This window comes from Triturus cristatus, chromosome 5_2, assembly GCF_964204655.1.
Source record: "Triturus cristatus chromosome 5_2, aTriCri1.1, whole genome shotgun sequence".
Taxonomy (NCBI): domain Eukaryota; kingdom Metazoa; phylum Chordata; class Amphibia; order Caudata; family Salamandridae; genus Triturus; species Triturus cristatus.
This window is the reverse complement of record NC_140588.1, coordinates 611,675,092-611,688,862: the sequence shown is the minus strand read 5'-3', so window position 1 is coordinate 611,688,862 and position 13,771 is coordinate 611,675,092. Positions and strand designations below refer to the sequence as shown.

General features: G+C 52.4%; 1 protein-coding gene across 1 annotated transcript in view; it reads right to left on the bottom strand.

The window, feature by feature from the left end:
- Positions 1–4,234, bottom strand: part of LOC146829064 (ribose-phosphate pyrophosphokinase 1) — a 143,010-nt gene extending 138,776 nt beyond the window's left edge. Inside the window, exon 1 of the mRNA XM_085607692.1 lies at positions 3,897–4,234. Within this exon, the coding sequence (XP_085463818.1) occupies positions 3,897–4,018 (122 nt within the window). The 5' untranslated portion in view covers positions 4,019–4,234. The remainder of the gene's footprint in view (positions 1–3,896) is intronic.
- Positions 4,235–13,771: the final 9,537 nt, after the last annotated feature.

The following is a 13,771-nucleotide window of genomic DNA, read 5'->3' as shown; positions in this document are numbered from 1 at the left end:
CTTCCCAGGAGCACCCCGGCTTCAATCGCGCATATGGGATTAGGTGCGCAGTATATTAGAGATTCAATCAAACTTGCTCCTGTTTTACTTTTGCTCTCAATCTGGTCAAGCTCGGAGCCTGTACTATCAGTCTATAATAAATGACTGTTTACAACTTTTCCAGGCCATAAGATTAGGTGGTTGACTTATGTCAAAAATATCAACTTCAGTTAATTGGTAGGGCAGAGCTGTTCACTAATCGAATACCTATTAATGGCCACACAAGGCTTTTGGTCAAAAATGAATTATTGGAGCATATGATGGAGCACAGATGAGAGGGTGAGGAGAAGAAGGGTAGGGTGGTCCCGTATTTACCACTATGTACTACGCCCGATATTAAATCATATCTTCTGAGTACCTCGCCACCAAAGGTTTCTATTGCGGAGGTTTAGACTTGGCCTGGCCCATTTATTGGTGTCCTTTCCTTTCAATGTTTTTGCAGAAAAAGGAATTGGAATTATGCCCATGTAATGGAACTGGACCAAAATCCAAATTGCATCTGTTTTTCTTTTGTGTTTTTTATAAAGAACAAAAAAAAAAAAAAACATTGTTTTCCAAAGTCACTTTTAAGAATTTTAAATATACGAAAATGTAAGGAGGCTTTAGAGCATTTACAGTTGCTCCAGACAGATTAGGTGTGTATTATTGTTTTTAGGTCTCGCCTAGCGTTGCAGCGCGAATGCGTTGCCATCGCTCCGCGAGGTATGCAGTATATACTGTAGTGTGGAAGCTCCGCTCACTGGCTTTTGTCTTAAATGCTGCCTTCCGATTGGTTTGAGGCTTGTTAGTCCCTCCTCATTCATATCCTTCCACGGCTATTGGCCCCTTTACTCCTAACACTATTTTCTTCCCTGTCTCCCCACCCCACCATCCCTCCCTCAGTCTGACTTCTCACACCCCCCCCCCCCCCTCTACCATTTGTGTTTTCTGGCATGCCGGCACTTCCGTTTTCATCTTTATTATTGCCACCTTGAAATATGCAAGTTGAAGATGCTTGGTGCACAAATATTTCTCGTGTTTAACTAGATTTTAATGTTACTCTAAATATAATAAGACTCTAGGCAACATTCGGGGTATGCATGGCAACTGACACCTCTTAGTTCACAAATGGCATTGTTGTCAGGCGGGAGGAGAGGCAGTGTTTTAACTCATGCTTAAAACGAAGCACTTTTAATAACTTCCTCTCAATTCAGTGCTATAATCTTGTGTACTGAGGTGACGTGCTAAAGAAATGCACTTTTTTTTAAATCTGAAGAGACATTATCGCACATTTACATCATGTTTACTGTATGATTAACATGCCGATCATTTTCATGGATCGCATACGCTTGGCTCTACCTGTTAATTAATATATTGGCTCGTGCACCTCTAACAGATGAATGGATACATGACAGTGAGCCCGGTAGATGGTAGAGAAATAGACTGGTGCAGACAAACAGACAAAGTCAGTCTCCATTGCCTCACGTCAGAATCATCACTTTCAATAACCTGGAAATCTGCCGGCAACTACCGCATTCCCCAACCTCATCCCCCTCACCTATTCTTAGCAGAAGCAGCAGATTCTGAGCTGTGCCCTGCTGGTGCAGAGGAGCACGGCAGAGTCTGTAGAAGTGCTGGGATCTCTAGCCTCTCCAGGCAGGCACCTAAGCCTTCCGGGTGCCTTCACACTCAGGATAAATGAACACATTTTGTTCTGTGCTTTAGTCGTCCCTCTATGAGCACTGTCTGGTAGATGAAGCTCTGTGTTAATAAACACATTCAGAGAGGTGGTTGTGTACAAACAAACAACAGCCACAATACTGTATGTTTTGAACGAGAAGTTAAATACCTCATTGGCTGATCATTCCATGGCACTACCAAAATTACATTTGGACACATTTGCTCAACTGTAAAACACTCTCTTCTATGAGTCATTTAACAACTCGGGGCTTTGGGGTTAGGTAACCTACTTTGGATGCTGTGTAAAAGAGTAGATACAAAAATTAATGCCATGAAACTAAGCAACCAGTACTGTCTAAAACACTGAAAACTGACAAGCATTCTGGCATTTTGTTTAGTTAATGTAGATTTTCTCTTAGATGAGAGTAAAGTACTCTTAATATCTTAATGAAATCTGCACACTTTTAACTAATAGCACCGGGCGACCTTTGACAACTAGGCAATGAATACATTTTCATGTACCCCCGAAGCCCCCCTGCCCGCGCCCCCTTGGCAAACTTCATTGCCTCCCACTGTTTGGGGGATGACCAAGAAGGAGTGTAAGTAAAATAGTCTAGAAAATGAAAGAGAAGCCGGGATTCGGATTCACATGCTCCGATCTGGATCGCGTTGGGTAGTCTGTAAGCACTACTTTTATTAGCGAGTTTCGCATTGGTAAAGCACCCCGGTGTGCATGTTTGGCGACACTTCACCCATGAGGTACAAGCCAAGCAATTGTTGACACATTCAACACTTTGCGTCTTTTTTAATATATTTATTACGAGGTGCAAGACCTTTCCAAGGGATTTTGCACACTACATACATTCTCGCCAACAATAAAATGTGTACGTAAAAAAACATTGCCATTTACGTCAATAGTTCTAACTCACAAATGCGAGACCTATTTGCATTGCAAATGCTTGTTAGATTTCTTACTCATGTTATTAAACATAGAAAAAGAGAGGGGAAAGAATGAGGAGTTGTATTAGTGCGAGTTATCTTAAACAGTTTTACATTTTGTATTGAATCCTTTTCAGAGTCATGATCTAAACTTTGCATTGCAACATTGTAACTGGATACATATTTTACGATGGATTTTTCGCAGCTTTGTGTAACTAATTATTTGGATGTTTTTACTTTCATTTGTAGCTTGTATGGTCGTTTTAAACCGAATATACTCACTGACATGCTCTTCCATTTGGATTTACCCTGGATTCATGAATAAGAATCCGAAATTCACCATCCTGCCAGACCAGATTTCAGCTTCAAAACCATGCGTGGCAAGAGACATGTGAAACCCTCACGGGTATGTAGTGCGCTTTACAAATGCTCTGATTGATTTAAAGATTGCAGGACAAGCAGTGTAGATTACCAGGTATTTGTCAACAACGTGAAACGGCCTGCTCCACACGTTGACGAATTATTTTATTCCGTGTTTCTATTAAGGTAATTTGTCTCAGGCCCTAATGTCATTAACAAATAATTTAAATGTGGTGCTCTGGGTGATGATGGTCCGTCTGACCTACATACTGGCATCATCAGATATCAATCCCTTAGGTGAAGATGGAGCAGGGTAAAAAAAAAAATACGAAAGGGTCTGATTATATCAGTCTTTGGTGCTACGGTAAACTTAAATCGAAACCTGACATTTCTTAACGAACGGATCACTTTTTGCCAAGTAATGGAACGAAGACAAAAGATTTAAAATGCAATTAGGATACAACGTAAAATGCACTCAAGAGCATGTAAAGCTATATTAAATTAGACTGCTACTTGATAATAGCAATGACTTGTGAGAAATATATCATCGTACTAATGGCCATTGCAAGAAAATGACAAACCAACCCACGTGCTCTTTTAGCTCCCACAGACGCAATGCCTTTCTTGTACACTAGATTGAAACGCCCACATCTTTTAGCTCCTACAGACGCAATGCCTTTTCTGTACACTAGATTGAAACGCCCACCGCGCACGTTTATCAGCAGCTATCACTTTACCCGCGCAGGCTGCTCCCGCCATTGATGGGACGTGTAGTGCCCTGCTGCAACCACCACCTTCCAGACAAGACAGGCAAACAGAAAAAAAGACTACATTTCCCATAAACACAACAGGTGCCTCTTGGCGGCTCGCAGCTGGCGCACTTTTGCTTTCGCACTCACCAGGTCTCCTGATTGCTGAACTTCTTGGTCACCACCTTCCCCAATTCCTGTCCCAGACGGTCACAGATCTTCTGGGATAGGTCCTGGTGAGAACTGCCGCTGAATATCTTAATGTTCGGCATCCTCGGCCCACGTTCGCTTGAAAGACTAGGAGAGTCGTCTATAGACGCAGCAGCCAGCGCGGCGGGACAGCCTTCTGCCCTGTCCAAGCGTTTCTACCTGCTGCCGATGTTCACAGCCGCGGCGTCTCAGGGATGGACACTAGGTAGCGACGTTACTGGAAGGCCTCAAGCTACCGGCAATCACGAGTCTCCCATCTGACCCACCGGCAGACTTCACGACGTGTGGGCGGGGCTGCGAGATGACGATTTGATGGCGTAAACTTCACTGTCAGAGTGCCATTCTAAACACTAGACCGTCGCTCTTTAATTTGGCTGTGACCGTGTTGAGCGCAGACCAAGGAATTCCCCTTCCACAGAAGTTACTGCTGGTCCATTTGCCCACACCCAACATGGTTAGTGGTTTTATGATGCGGGCTAGAGTATAGAAATAATTTAAAACGCATGGAGAGGGTAAACATTAATGGCACAAGGATACAGTCGACTTTTGAATTATTTCACGCAGGTCATGGTGAACTGTAAACGCGCTTTTAGGTAATGCAATGTAGAGTGCCAATACGAAAATGACAATTTGGCATGGTTGCAGTTAAAAAAAAAACATCGTGAAAACTGATAGGTCTGCCATTTGCAGGTGGTGCGTCTTGAATCTGGCCCCAATACTCTTGTTGTGTGCCCAGCAGCATACATGCCAACATTTTCAAAGAGGAAAGTGGGAGATTTTAGAAAAACAATCGGAAGAATGTATTTCTCACACTGAATTTTATTGAGGGTGAACCCTTAATCAGGTCTATTGTCTTGTATGGGACTCACTAGTGTGCTCATGCAAGGTCGGATATCAGAACAGCCCACATTTTGTTTTTTTAGGCGAGCCTGAGCAAGCGCTCCTCTGGCGATCTGTGGTAGGTACTCTACAGAGGAGAAGCCCTGCCCACATTTGTCATTGGCTTGTGTCTTTGCCCTTCTTAAATGCTGGCGTCTGATTCCTTAATAGGCGTGTTAGTCCCATTTTAGTACAGCCATGTTGTCATTTGTATCCTCCCATGCCTACTGGCCCCTTTACTTGGTTGTTACACAGTGCGTGTTCTTTTTCTTTATTGAGCCGCTTGTTTGCAATGCCATAGGTCTCATGCGAGACCTATGGTATTGCAAATATTTTTTTCCAAGGTGGCGGTAGAGGAATGCCGAGCAGGGCCTGAACGTGGTGCTGCGGCCCGTCTTGCAAATATGTCTGCCTGAGGGAGACCCACAAGTTACATTCGGGGAAAAATTCCAGAGAGAAACCCGGATTGCCAGCGGCGGCGCGCCCCCCCCCCCCAGGCGGACCATAGGTAGCAGGGTCACCCAAGGCGACCCTCGGACAAACTGCACCCGCTTTGTTGTTGGAGGTTATACTTGAGGGCTGTGCTTGTTTTATTTAGTATCACAAAACATTTTAACATCTAGACAATAGGCATGAACAGCTGGAAATGTTCTATCGTAAGTTAGTTTCTGTCTACATTTGGAGTACATCTCTGGCTAACAAGGATATTAACAGTTACAGATCCACAGATTGGTAGTGGAGTTATTTTTTAAATTCCATGCTGCGTACACGGGTTTCTATTTATGTATGTGTAAATCTATGCATTGGTTCATTAAGCGTGTTTACATATAACACAAAATTGGAATTGCATGTTAAAATTTTGAGAATTTTCCCATGTGTGCAAACTTCGTTTTCTTTACCCATGCCATCTTTATGGGAATTTCCACCATGAATACAGGCTTACTTTTGCCCTGGACAAGAGTAAATCTCATATTGTACCTAGGGTGCAAATGTGCCTTTTAAACTTGAAGATCTACAAACTGACCTCCTTTGCAAGTCGCATGAACACAATTTTTTTTTAAAACTCTTTTTATTGAACAAATTAACTAAAGCACCGCAATACAATTGGTCATTAGGCAGTAGCGAGGCACAATATAGGTACAATTCACCTTCGATGCGACAATCCAAAACGTTGCTGCAATATTGTGTCTACCCCTCTGCGTATGGCAAGTCTTGCCACCTCTCCTCCCCCCTGGGTAACTCAACCGTAGGGGGCAGGCATATTTCACCCCTGTGTGTGTTCCATGCTGCCCACTTACGATCCCATTTTTTGGTGCATCCTCTATTTTTAAAGACATCCTTCTCTGCTATCATGTCCCTATCCATGTCAGCTACCCATCCTTTTAATAGCGGTGGTTCTCAGATTCCCAATTTTTGTGCTATGTTATGCTTTACCAGGGCCCACCCCAATGAAACCCACGGTTGTTCAGTTTGAGTTAAGTCTGTGGCTTCCCATATATTTAATAAACAAAGTTTCGGGGTGGCATTCAGTCCCCCCCCCAAGTTCTCCATTTGTGTTGTGACCGCTTTTCAGTATGTTTGGCTGATCGGACATTCATTGTGTGGAAGAAGGTACCCTCCTGGGCGCATTGCCAGAGGCAATGTGTATCAGCCCTTGTGAGACCGGCCTCACGGCGTTGCCCTCTCCATCATCCAGCCAACCTGCAACCACCCTCAAGACACGACATCTCCGACTCCGGCCGCCCCAGCCACCCCCGATCCGCGGGCCGGCCAGAGGCCTGACAGACTCAACACCCTACCACGCATGTCCAACCGAGGGAGCGGGAACCCTCGAGCCAGACCCAGAGGCGCCAGCCCAGTCACACCTCGGGTCACCTTCCCCAGGAGGACTTGATCGGCCACCAGGACCCTGGGGAGCAGACGCCTCCCCTGCCGAGCGTCTGGGGTCCCTCCCAGACCCACCTGAAAAGACCAAAGAAGTGAGCGGCAGGAAATCCCGCCGAACCCCCTCCGTCACCCCAGTCCCCCCTCTGGGAGCACTCCGGACTTCAAAGAACCAGCGGAGTATAACAAGGGGTGCCGGAGAAACGAGTGCAGAGAAGACCTGGAACCATCCGAGCCTGCAGACGCTGTCGCGGCTCCTGAATGCTGAAGTCACCTGGGCCTGCTGAGTGACTCGCGGCCTCTTGCTACTGAACCATCTGAGCCCTGCAGACGAGGTCGCGGCTCCCGAACCCTGAACCACCTAGGCCTGCTGAGTGACTCGCGGCCCCCAGCTATTGAACCATCTGAGCCCTGCGGACGGAATCGCGGCTCCCGAACTTCGACCACTTGTGCCTGCTGAGTGACTCGCGGCGCTCCCCTTGAGGACGACTCGGTAAGAGATCGCCCAGAGATACGACACCCTCCAGCTCGAGGATTGTGAGCTTCCGCAGGGTATTTCGCAGAGACACTATCTTGAAAGACTGTCCCGCTACCCCCATTCCCCACGACCGATTTGTGGTACGTTGTGCCACTGCTGTACTGCTTGCATCTTGGATCATAAAGATCCCTTGAAATCATCGATAAAAGAACTTATCGTCCTACAAAGAATACGTGTGGTGTTACTCTGTTCGTAGGGTATCTCAGGGTGTGCGCGCCTGGGTCGGCCTACTTGGGAGAGGTGGGTCAAGGTGGTGGGCAAGACGTGTATCGAGCCCCCCTCCGGCGAACGCCTTTCCAACATTTGGTGGCAGACGACGGGATCCGAGCCGACACCGAAAGAGAGCGTGCAGTGAACGACTGACGCACTACCAAACAGAGATGGAAGGAGAAACCTCCCTGGGTGCCGCAGGTACCGAAATAAGTTCACCGTTCCGAGAGGATCAATTGGACTATTACACACATAGAGAGTTAAAACAGTTTTGCAAAGACCTTGGCATCGCTACCACCGGATTAAGCACAAAGGAAGACTTCCAGAAAGTACTGAAAACCTGGGTCGAGACGGGGGCGCCCCCGACCCAAACGGAAGGAGACTCTACCCATGAACCACCAAGCATCCCGGCGAGAAACAACGGGCCAGAGGGGAACCTGTCCCCCGAGGAACTAGCGGACCGAGAGAGAAGCCGCCACCACGAACTTGAACTGGCAAAACTAAAAATCGAGGGAGAAATAAAACTGGCAGAGAAGAAGTTGGCCGTCGAGCAGTTACGGCTACAAGGGGAACTCGAGGAGAAGAGACTCCAAAGGGAGCACGACGAAAAGAAACTCCAGCTAGAACATGAACGCGGCCTGAAGGAGATTGAGTGGCGGGCTAGAAACGAAAAGTCACCGCCACCCGGGAATCCACCGCCCGCTCCCACCGGGGAAACCAAAGTTCACATCCCCAAGGATGTGGTAAAGGAGTATTACAAGAACGATGATATCCAGCAGTGGTTTAAGGCCTACGAAGTCGCCATGACCTCTTACCGAGTCCCGCAGAAGGATTGGGGGGCTGGCCTATGGGGCCGGTTCTTAAGCGAAGGAAGAGACACTCTGCTAGATCTGCCCTCCACGGTCATGAACTCCTACAGCCACATGAAGGAAGCCCTCGTGGGCCGGTACGGACTCACCCCCGAAATGTACCGACAACGATTCCGAGATTGCAAAAAAATACCGGGCACCACGTGGGTAGAATACGTGAACTTTTACAGCCGAGCCTTGGACGGGTGGATCAAGGGCAGCAAGGTCTCCACCTTCGAAGAACTGTTCGATCTGATTGCCTGGGAACATTTAGCGGCCAATTGCTTTATAGAACTGCGCCAGCATCTCCTGGACAGTAAACTCACCGACCCTCGGAAGCTGGCCGCTGAGGCTGATCGTTGGGTGAACACCCGGGCCACCCGGGGCCCCGTGGGGGACTACGGCCGCCACAGTCAAGGCCCCCCCCGCCAGAGGGGCGGAGGGAACCACGGCCGACCAAGAGACTTCCCCGGGGGGTCCTCCACCAGCCCCCCCAGCAGCCCACCAGCGGCGGGTTCGGCACCGTCCCCAGCAAGCACCGGAGCCCCAGGACGACCAGGTCCACGAGCTAGGATCACCTGCTTCCGCTGCCAACAGCCCGGGCACTACGCCAATGACCCACAGTGTCCCCAGTATCAGCGAACCACAACGACCCACCCCACGGCCCGGCAGATGGCCTCCGTGGCTCTGGGGGAAGAGATGGAAGACTCCGAGGAATGGGAACCGGCGGCCATGGCCCTGGTCTCCCTTGGTGATCGAGAAATGGTACCCGGGACACCCTTGCCCGCCAACACAGAAAAATACCGACAGCAGGTGACCATCAACGGCCACCGAGTCGAGGGCCTTCGCGACACCGGGGCGAGTGTCACCGCGGTCCACCGCAGCCTAATTTCAGAAGACCAGATCCTACCCGGGGCCCTCTGTCCGGTCGTATCCTCCGACAATTCTGAGAGCCTCTGCCAGATGGCGCTGGTGCCCTTCGAGTGGGGAGGGGTCTCCGGAGAACTGAAGGTAGCGGTCCGGACATCGCAACCCGTAGACTGCCTCCTGGGCAACGACCTGGAGAGTTCCCCGTGGGGGCAAGTAGAACGAAGAGCCCACCTGGAGATGATGGGCCTACCAGAGTGGGTCTGCGCCACCACGCGCTCCATGACCGCACGATTGCCTCTCTCCGAGGGCGGTGAAGCCCTCTTACCGAACACTATCCCCGAGAGCCAGGACACCCTACCGGAAGCAGACAACCCTCCTTCAGAGGGGGAAGGAGACACTAACCCGGGGGAAGGACCGGAACCTTCCGCCCCAGAGGCCCTGACGGAGCTCGAAGAACTGCCCGAGATGGCCCAGTGGCGCTGTGAGGGGGGGCCCTCCCGTGAAGAGTTCTGCCAGGAAGGCCACCTGCCCCTCCCTCGGGGGACTTAGACAACAAGCCGAAGCCCAGGCCGCCGGTGACCGAACCGGAACCCATTGGATCTATTGGGACAATGGCCTCTTATACAGCGAGCAAAAGTCCGCCGAGCTAGGCGCAGCACGGGTACTGGTGGTACCCCTGCGGTTCCGGAGCCTCCTCCTGGGCCTGGCCCACGATGTACCCTTGGCAGGACACTTAGTCCAAGACAAGACATATCAGCGATTGGTTACCCACTTCTATTGGCCCAAGATGCGGGCGAATGTAGAAGTACACTGCAAATCCTGCCTCACGTGCCAGGGCAGTGGGAAGAGTGGCGGAAAACGCAAAGCTCCCTTACAACCATTCCCCGTTGTGAGTACCCCGTTCGAGCGGGTCGGCATCGACATCGTGGGACCCCTGGATCCGAAGACCGCCCAGGGCCACAGATTCATCCTTGTCCTGGTGGACCATGCCACCCGCTACCCCGAGGCCATCCCCCTCCGCACCGTGACGGCTCCCGTGGTGGGCCGGGCTCTCATGGGGATCTTCTCCCGGGTCGGATTTCCCCGCGAGGTTGTGAGTGATCGCGGCACTAACTTTATATCCCGCTACATGAAGTCCCTGTGGCAGCAGTGCGGAGTCACGTATAAGTTCACCACCCCCTACCACCCCCAGGGCAACGGCCTAGTGGAACGCTTCAACCGAACCCTGAAGGGAATGATCCTGGGCCTCGAAGAGCCCCTGCGCCGGAAATGGGACGTCCTCCTCCCGTGCCTCCTGTTCGCATACCGAGAAGTCCCCCAAAAGTCTCTGGGGTTCAGCCCCTTCGAACTGCTGTACGGACATCCCGTCCGAGGGCCCCTGAGCCTGGTCAAAGAGGGCTGGGAGACAAGCCCCCGGGGGACACCCCCTGATGTGTTCCGCTACATCCTGGCGCTCCGCAACCAGACGAGGAAGTTCAGAGAACTCGCAGAGGCTAACCTCGAGGCCAGCCAAGAAGAAATGAAGCGCTGGTATGACCAGAACGCAACTCTGGTCGAGTTCCAGCCGGGCCAGCAGGTTTGGGTCATGGCCCCGGTGAAGCCCTGCGCCCTACAAGACAAATGGACTGGTCCCTTCAAGGTGGTCGAGCGGAAGAGCCAGGTCACGTATCTGGTCGACGTACAGTCCCCACGGAACCCCCTCCGGGTCCTCCACGTGAACCGTCTCAAGCCCCACTTTGTGAGGACGGAATTAAGTTTGCTACTGGCCACCGATGATGGGGCGGAAGAAGACACCGAGCCCCTGCCCGACCCCCTGAACGCTAAAGACCTGGATGGTTCCGTGGAGGGAGTGAGACTTTCGACCACCCTCACTCCCCAGCAGTCCGACGACTGCCGCCAGCTGCTCAGACAATTCGCAGACCTCTTCTCCCTCATTCCAAGGGTCACCGACTGGTGCGTCCACGACGTGGACACCGGCGACAGCCCGCCTGTGAGACACCGAGCCTACCGGGTGCCTGACCGGGTCCGCACCTGCATCAAGACCGAGGTACAGAAAATGCTCACCCTGGGAGTAATCGAACCCTCCGACAGCCCCTGGGCCAGCCCGGTGGTTCTGGTCCCGAAGGCGGCTTCCCCCGGGGTCGCCCCCGAACTAAGATTCTGTGTGGACTATCGGGGGCTCAATGCGGTCACCCGCGCAGACGCTCACCCTATTCCCCGCGCCGACGAGCTCATCGACCGCCTGGGGGCCGCCCGGTTCCTCAGCACTTTCGACCTGACCTGCGGATACTGGCAGATTGCTCTCACGGAGGGAGCGAAAGAACGCTCTGCCTTCTCCACGCCAGATGGCCACTACCGCTTCAGGGTCATGCCGTTCGGGATGAAAAACGCCCCAGCCACGTTCCAGCGGTTGGTGAACAAGGTCCTGGCCGGACTCGAAGAGTTCAGCGCAGCGTACCTTGACGACATCGCCGTATTCAGCTCTCAATGGCACGAGCATCTCCAGCACCTCCGACAAGTACTAATGGCTCTGCGCCAAGCAGGCCTAACAGTGAAAGCCAGCAAATGCCAGCTCGGGCAAGGCTCCGTGGTCTACCTGGGACATCAGGTGGGCAGCGGCCAGGTCGCCCCCCTCCAGCCGAAGATCGACGCCATCAAGTCCTGGGAGCCCCCCACCACGCAGACGGAGGTCCGGGCCTTCCTGGGCCTTACGGGGTACTACCGGAGGTTCATTAAAAATTATGGTAGTATCGCGGGGCCCCTCACGGAGTTGACCTCCAAAAAGCTCCCGAAGAAGGTGCAGTGGACCACCCCGTGCCAGCAGGCGTTCGACGCCTTGAAAACCGCCATGTGCACCGCCCCCGTTCCAGGCCCCTGACTACTGCCAAGAGTTCGTGGTCCAGACCGACGCATCCGAACACGGCATCGGGGCCGTGCTCTCGCAGTTCAACGACAAGGGCATTGATCAGCCCATAGCCTTCATCAGCAGAAGGTTGCTGCCGCGAGAGCAGCGTTGGAGTACTATAGAACGAGAGACCTTTGCCGTAGTCTGGGCCCTCAAGAAACTACGGCCCTACTTGTTCGGAACCCACTTCCGAGTACAGACGGACCACCGGCCCTTGCGGTGGCTAATGCAGATGAGGGGGGAGAACCCCAAGCTACTACGATGGTCCATCTCTCTCCAAGGGATGGATTTCACTGTCGAACATCGCCCCGGGACGGATCATGCCAACGCCGACGGCCTGTCCCGGTTCTTCCGCTTCGGCGAGGAGAACCCCCCAGTGGATGGGTAGTTCTCCACGCCTTTCAGCTGGGGGGGGACGCGTGTGAGACCGGCCTCACGGCGTTGCCCTCTCCATCATCCAGCCAACCTGCAACCACCCTCAAGACACGACATCTCCGACTCCGGCCGCCCCAGCCACCCCCGATCCGCGGGCCGGCCAGAGGCCTGACAGACTCAACACCCTACCACGCATGTCCAACCGAGGGAGCGGGAACCCTCGAGCCAGACCCAGAGGCGCCAGCCCAGTCACACCTCGGGTCACCTTCCCCGGGAGGACTTTTCTCGGCCACCAGGCTCCTGGGGAGCAGGCGCCTCCCCTGCCGAGCGTCTGGGGTCCCTCCCAGACCCACCTGAAAAGACCAAAGAAGTGAGCGGCAGGAAATCCCGCCGAACCCCCTCCGTCACCCCAGTCCCCCCTCTGGGAGCACTCCGGACTTCAAAGAACCAGCGGAGTATAACAAGGGGTGCCGGAGAAACGAGTGCAGAGAAGACCTGGAACCATCCGAGCCTGCAGACGCTGTCGCGGCTCCTGAATGCTGAAGTCACCTGGGCCTGCTGAGTGACTCGCGGCCTCTTGCTACTGAACCATCTGAGCCCTGCAGACGAGGTCGCGGCTCCCGAACCCTGAACTACCTAGGCCTGCTGAGTGACTCGCGGCCCCCAGCTATTGAACCATCTGAGCCCTGCGGACGGAATCGCGGCTCCCGAACTTCGACCACTTGTGCCTGCTGAGAGACTCGCGGCGCTCCCCTTGAGGATGACTCGGTAAGAGATCGCCCAGAGATACGACACCCTCCAGCTCGAGGATTGTGAGCTTCCGCAGGGTATTTCGCAGAGACACTATCTTGAAAGACTGTCCCGCTACCCCCATTCCCCACGACCGATTTGTGGTACGTTGTGCCACTGCTGTACTGCTTGCATCTTGGATCATAAAGATCCCTTGAAATCATCGATAAAAGAACTTATCGTCCTACAAAGAATACGTGTGGTGTTACTCTGTTCGTAGGGTATCTCAGGGTGTGCGCGCCTGGGTCGGCCTACTTGGGAGAGGTGGGTCAAGGTGGTGGGCAAGACGTGTATCGAGCCCCCCTCCGGCGAACGCCTTTCCAACAGCCCTCCTTCCCAACTTAACCGGAACTCACGTGGCCAGGTTGACTCAATGCAGGGTTTTAAGTTGGACCAGTCTCAGTCTCATAGGGATGGCAGTTTCCCTGGGGGAAGCCAGAGCGTTGCACCAGTCATCGTCCTTTAAGTCGCCCATCTCTGCCTCCCATTGCTGCCTTAGTTGTGTCAATGGATCCAG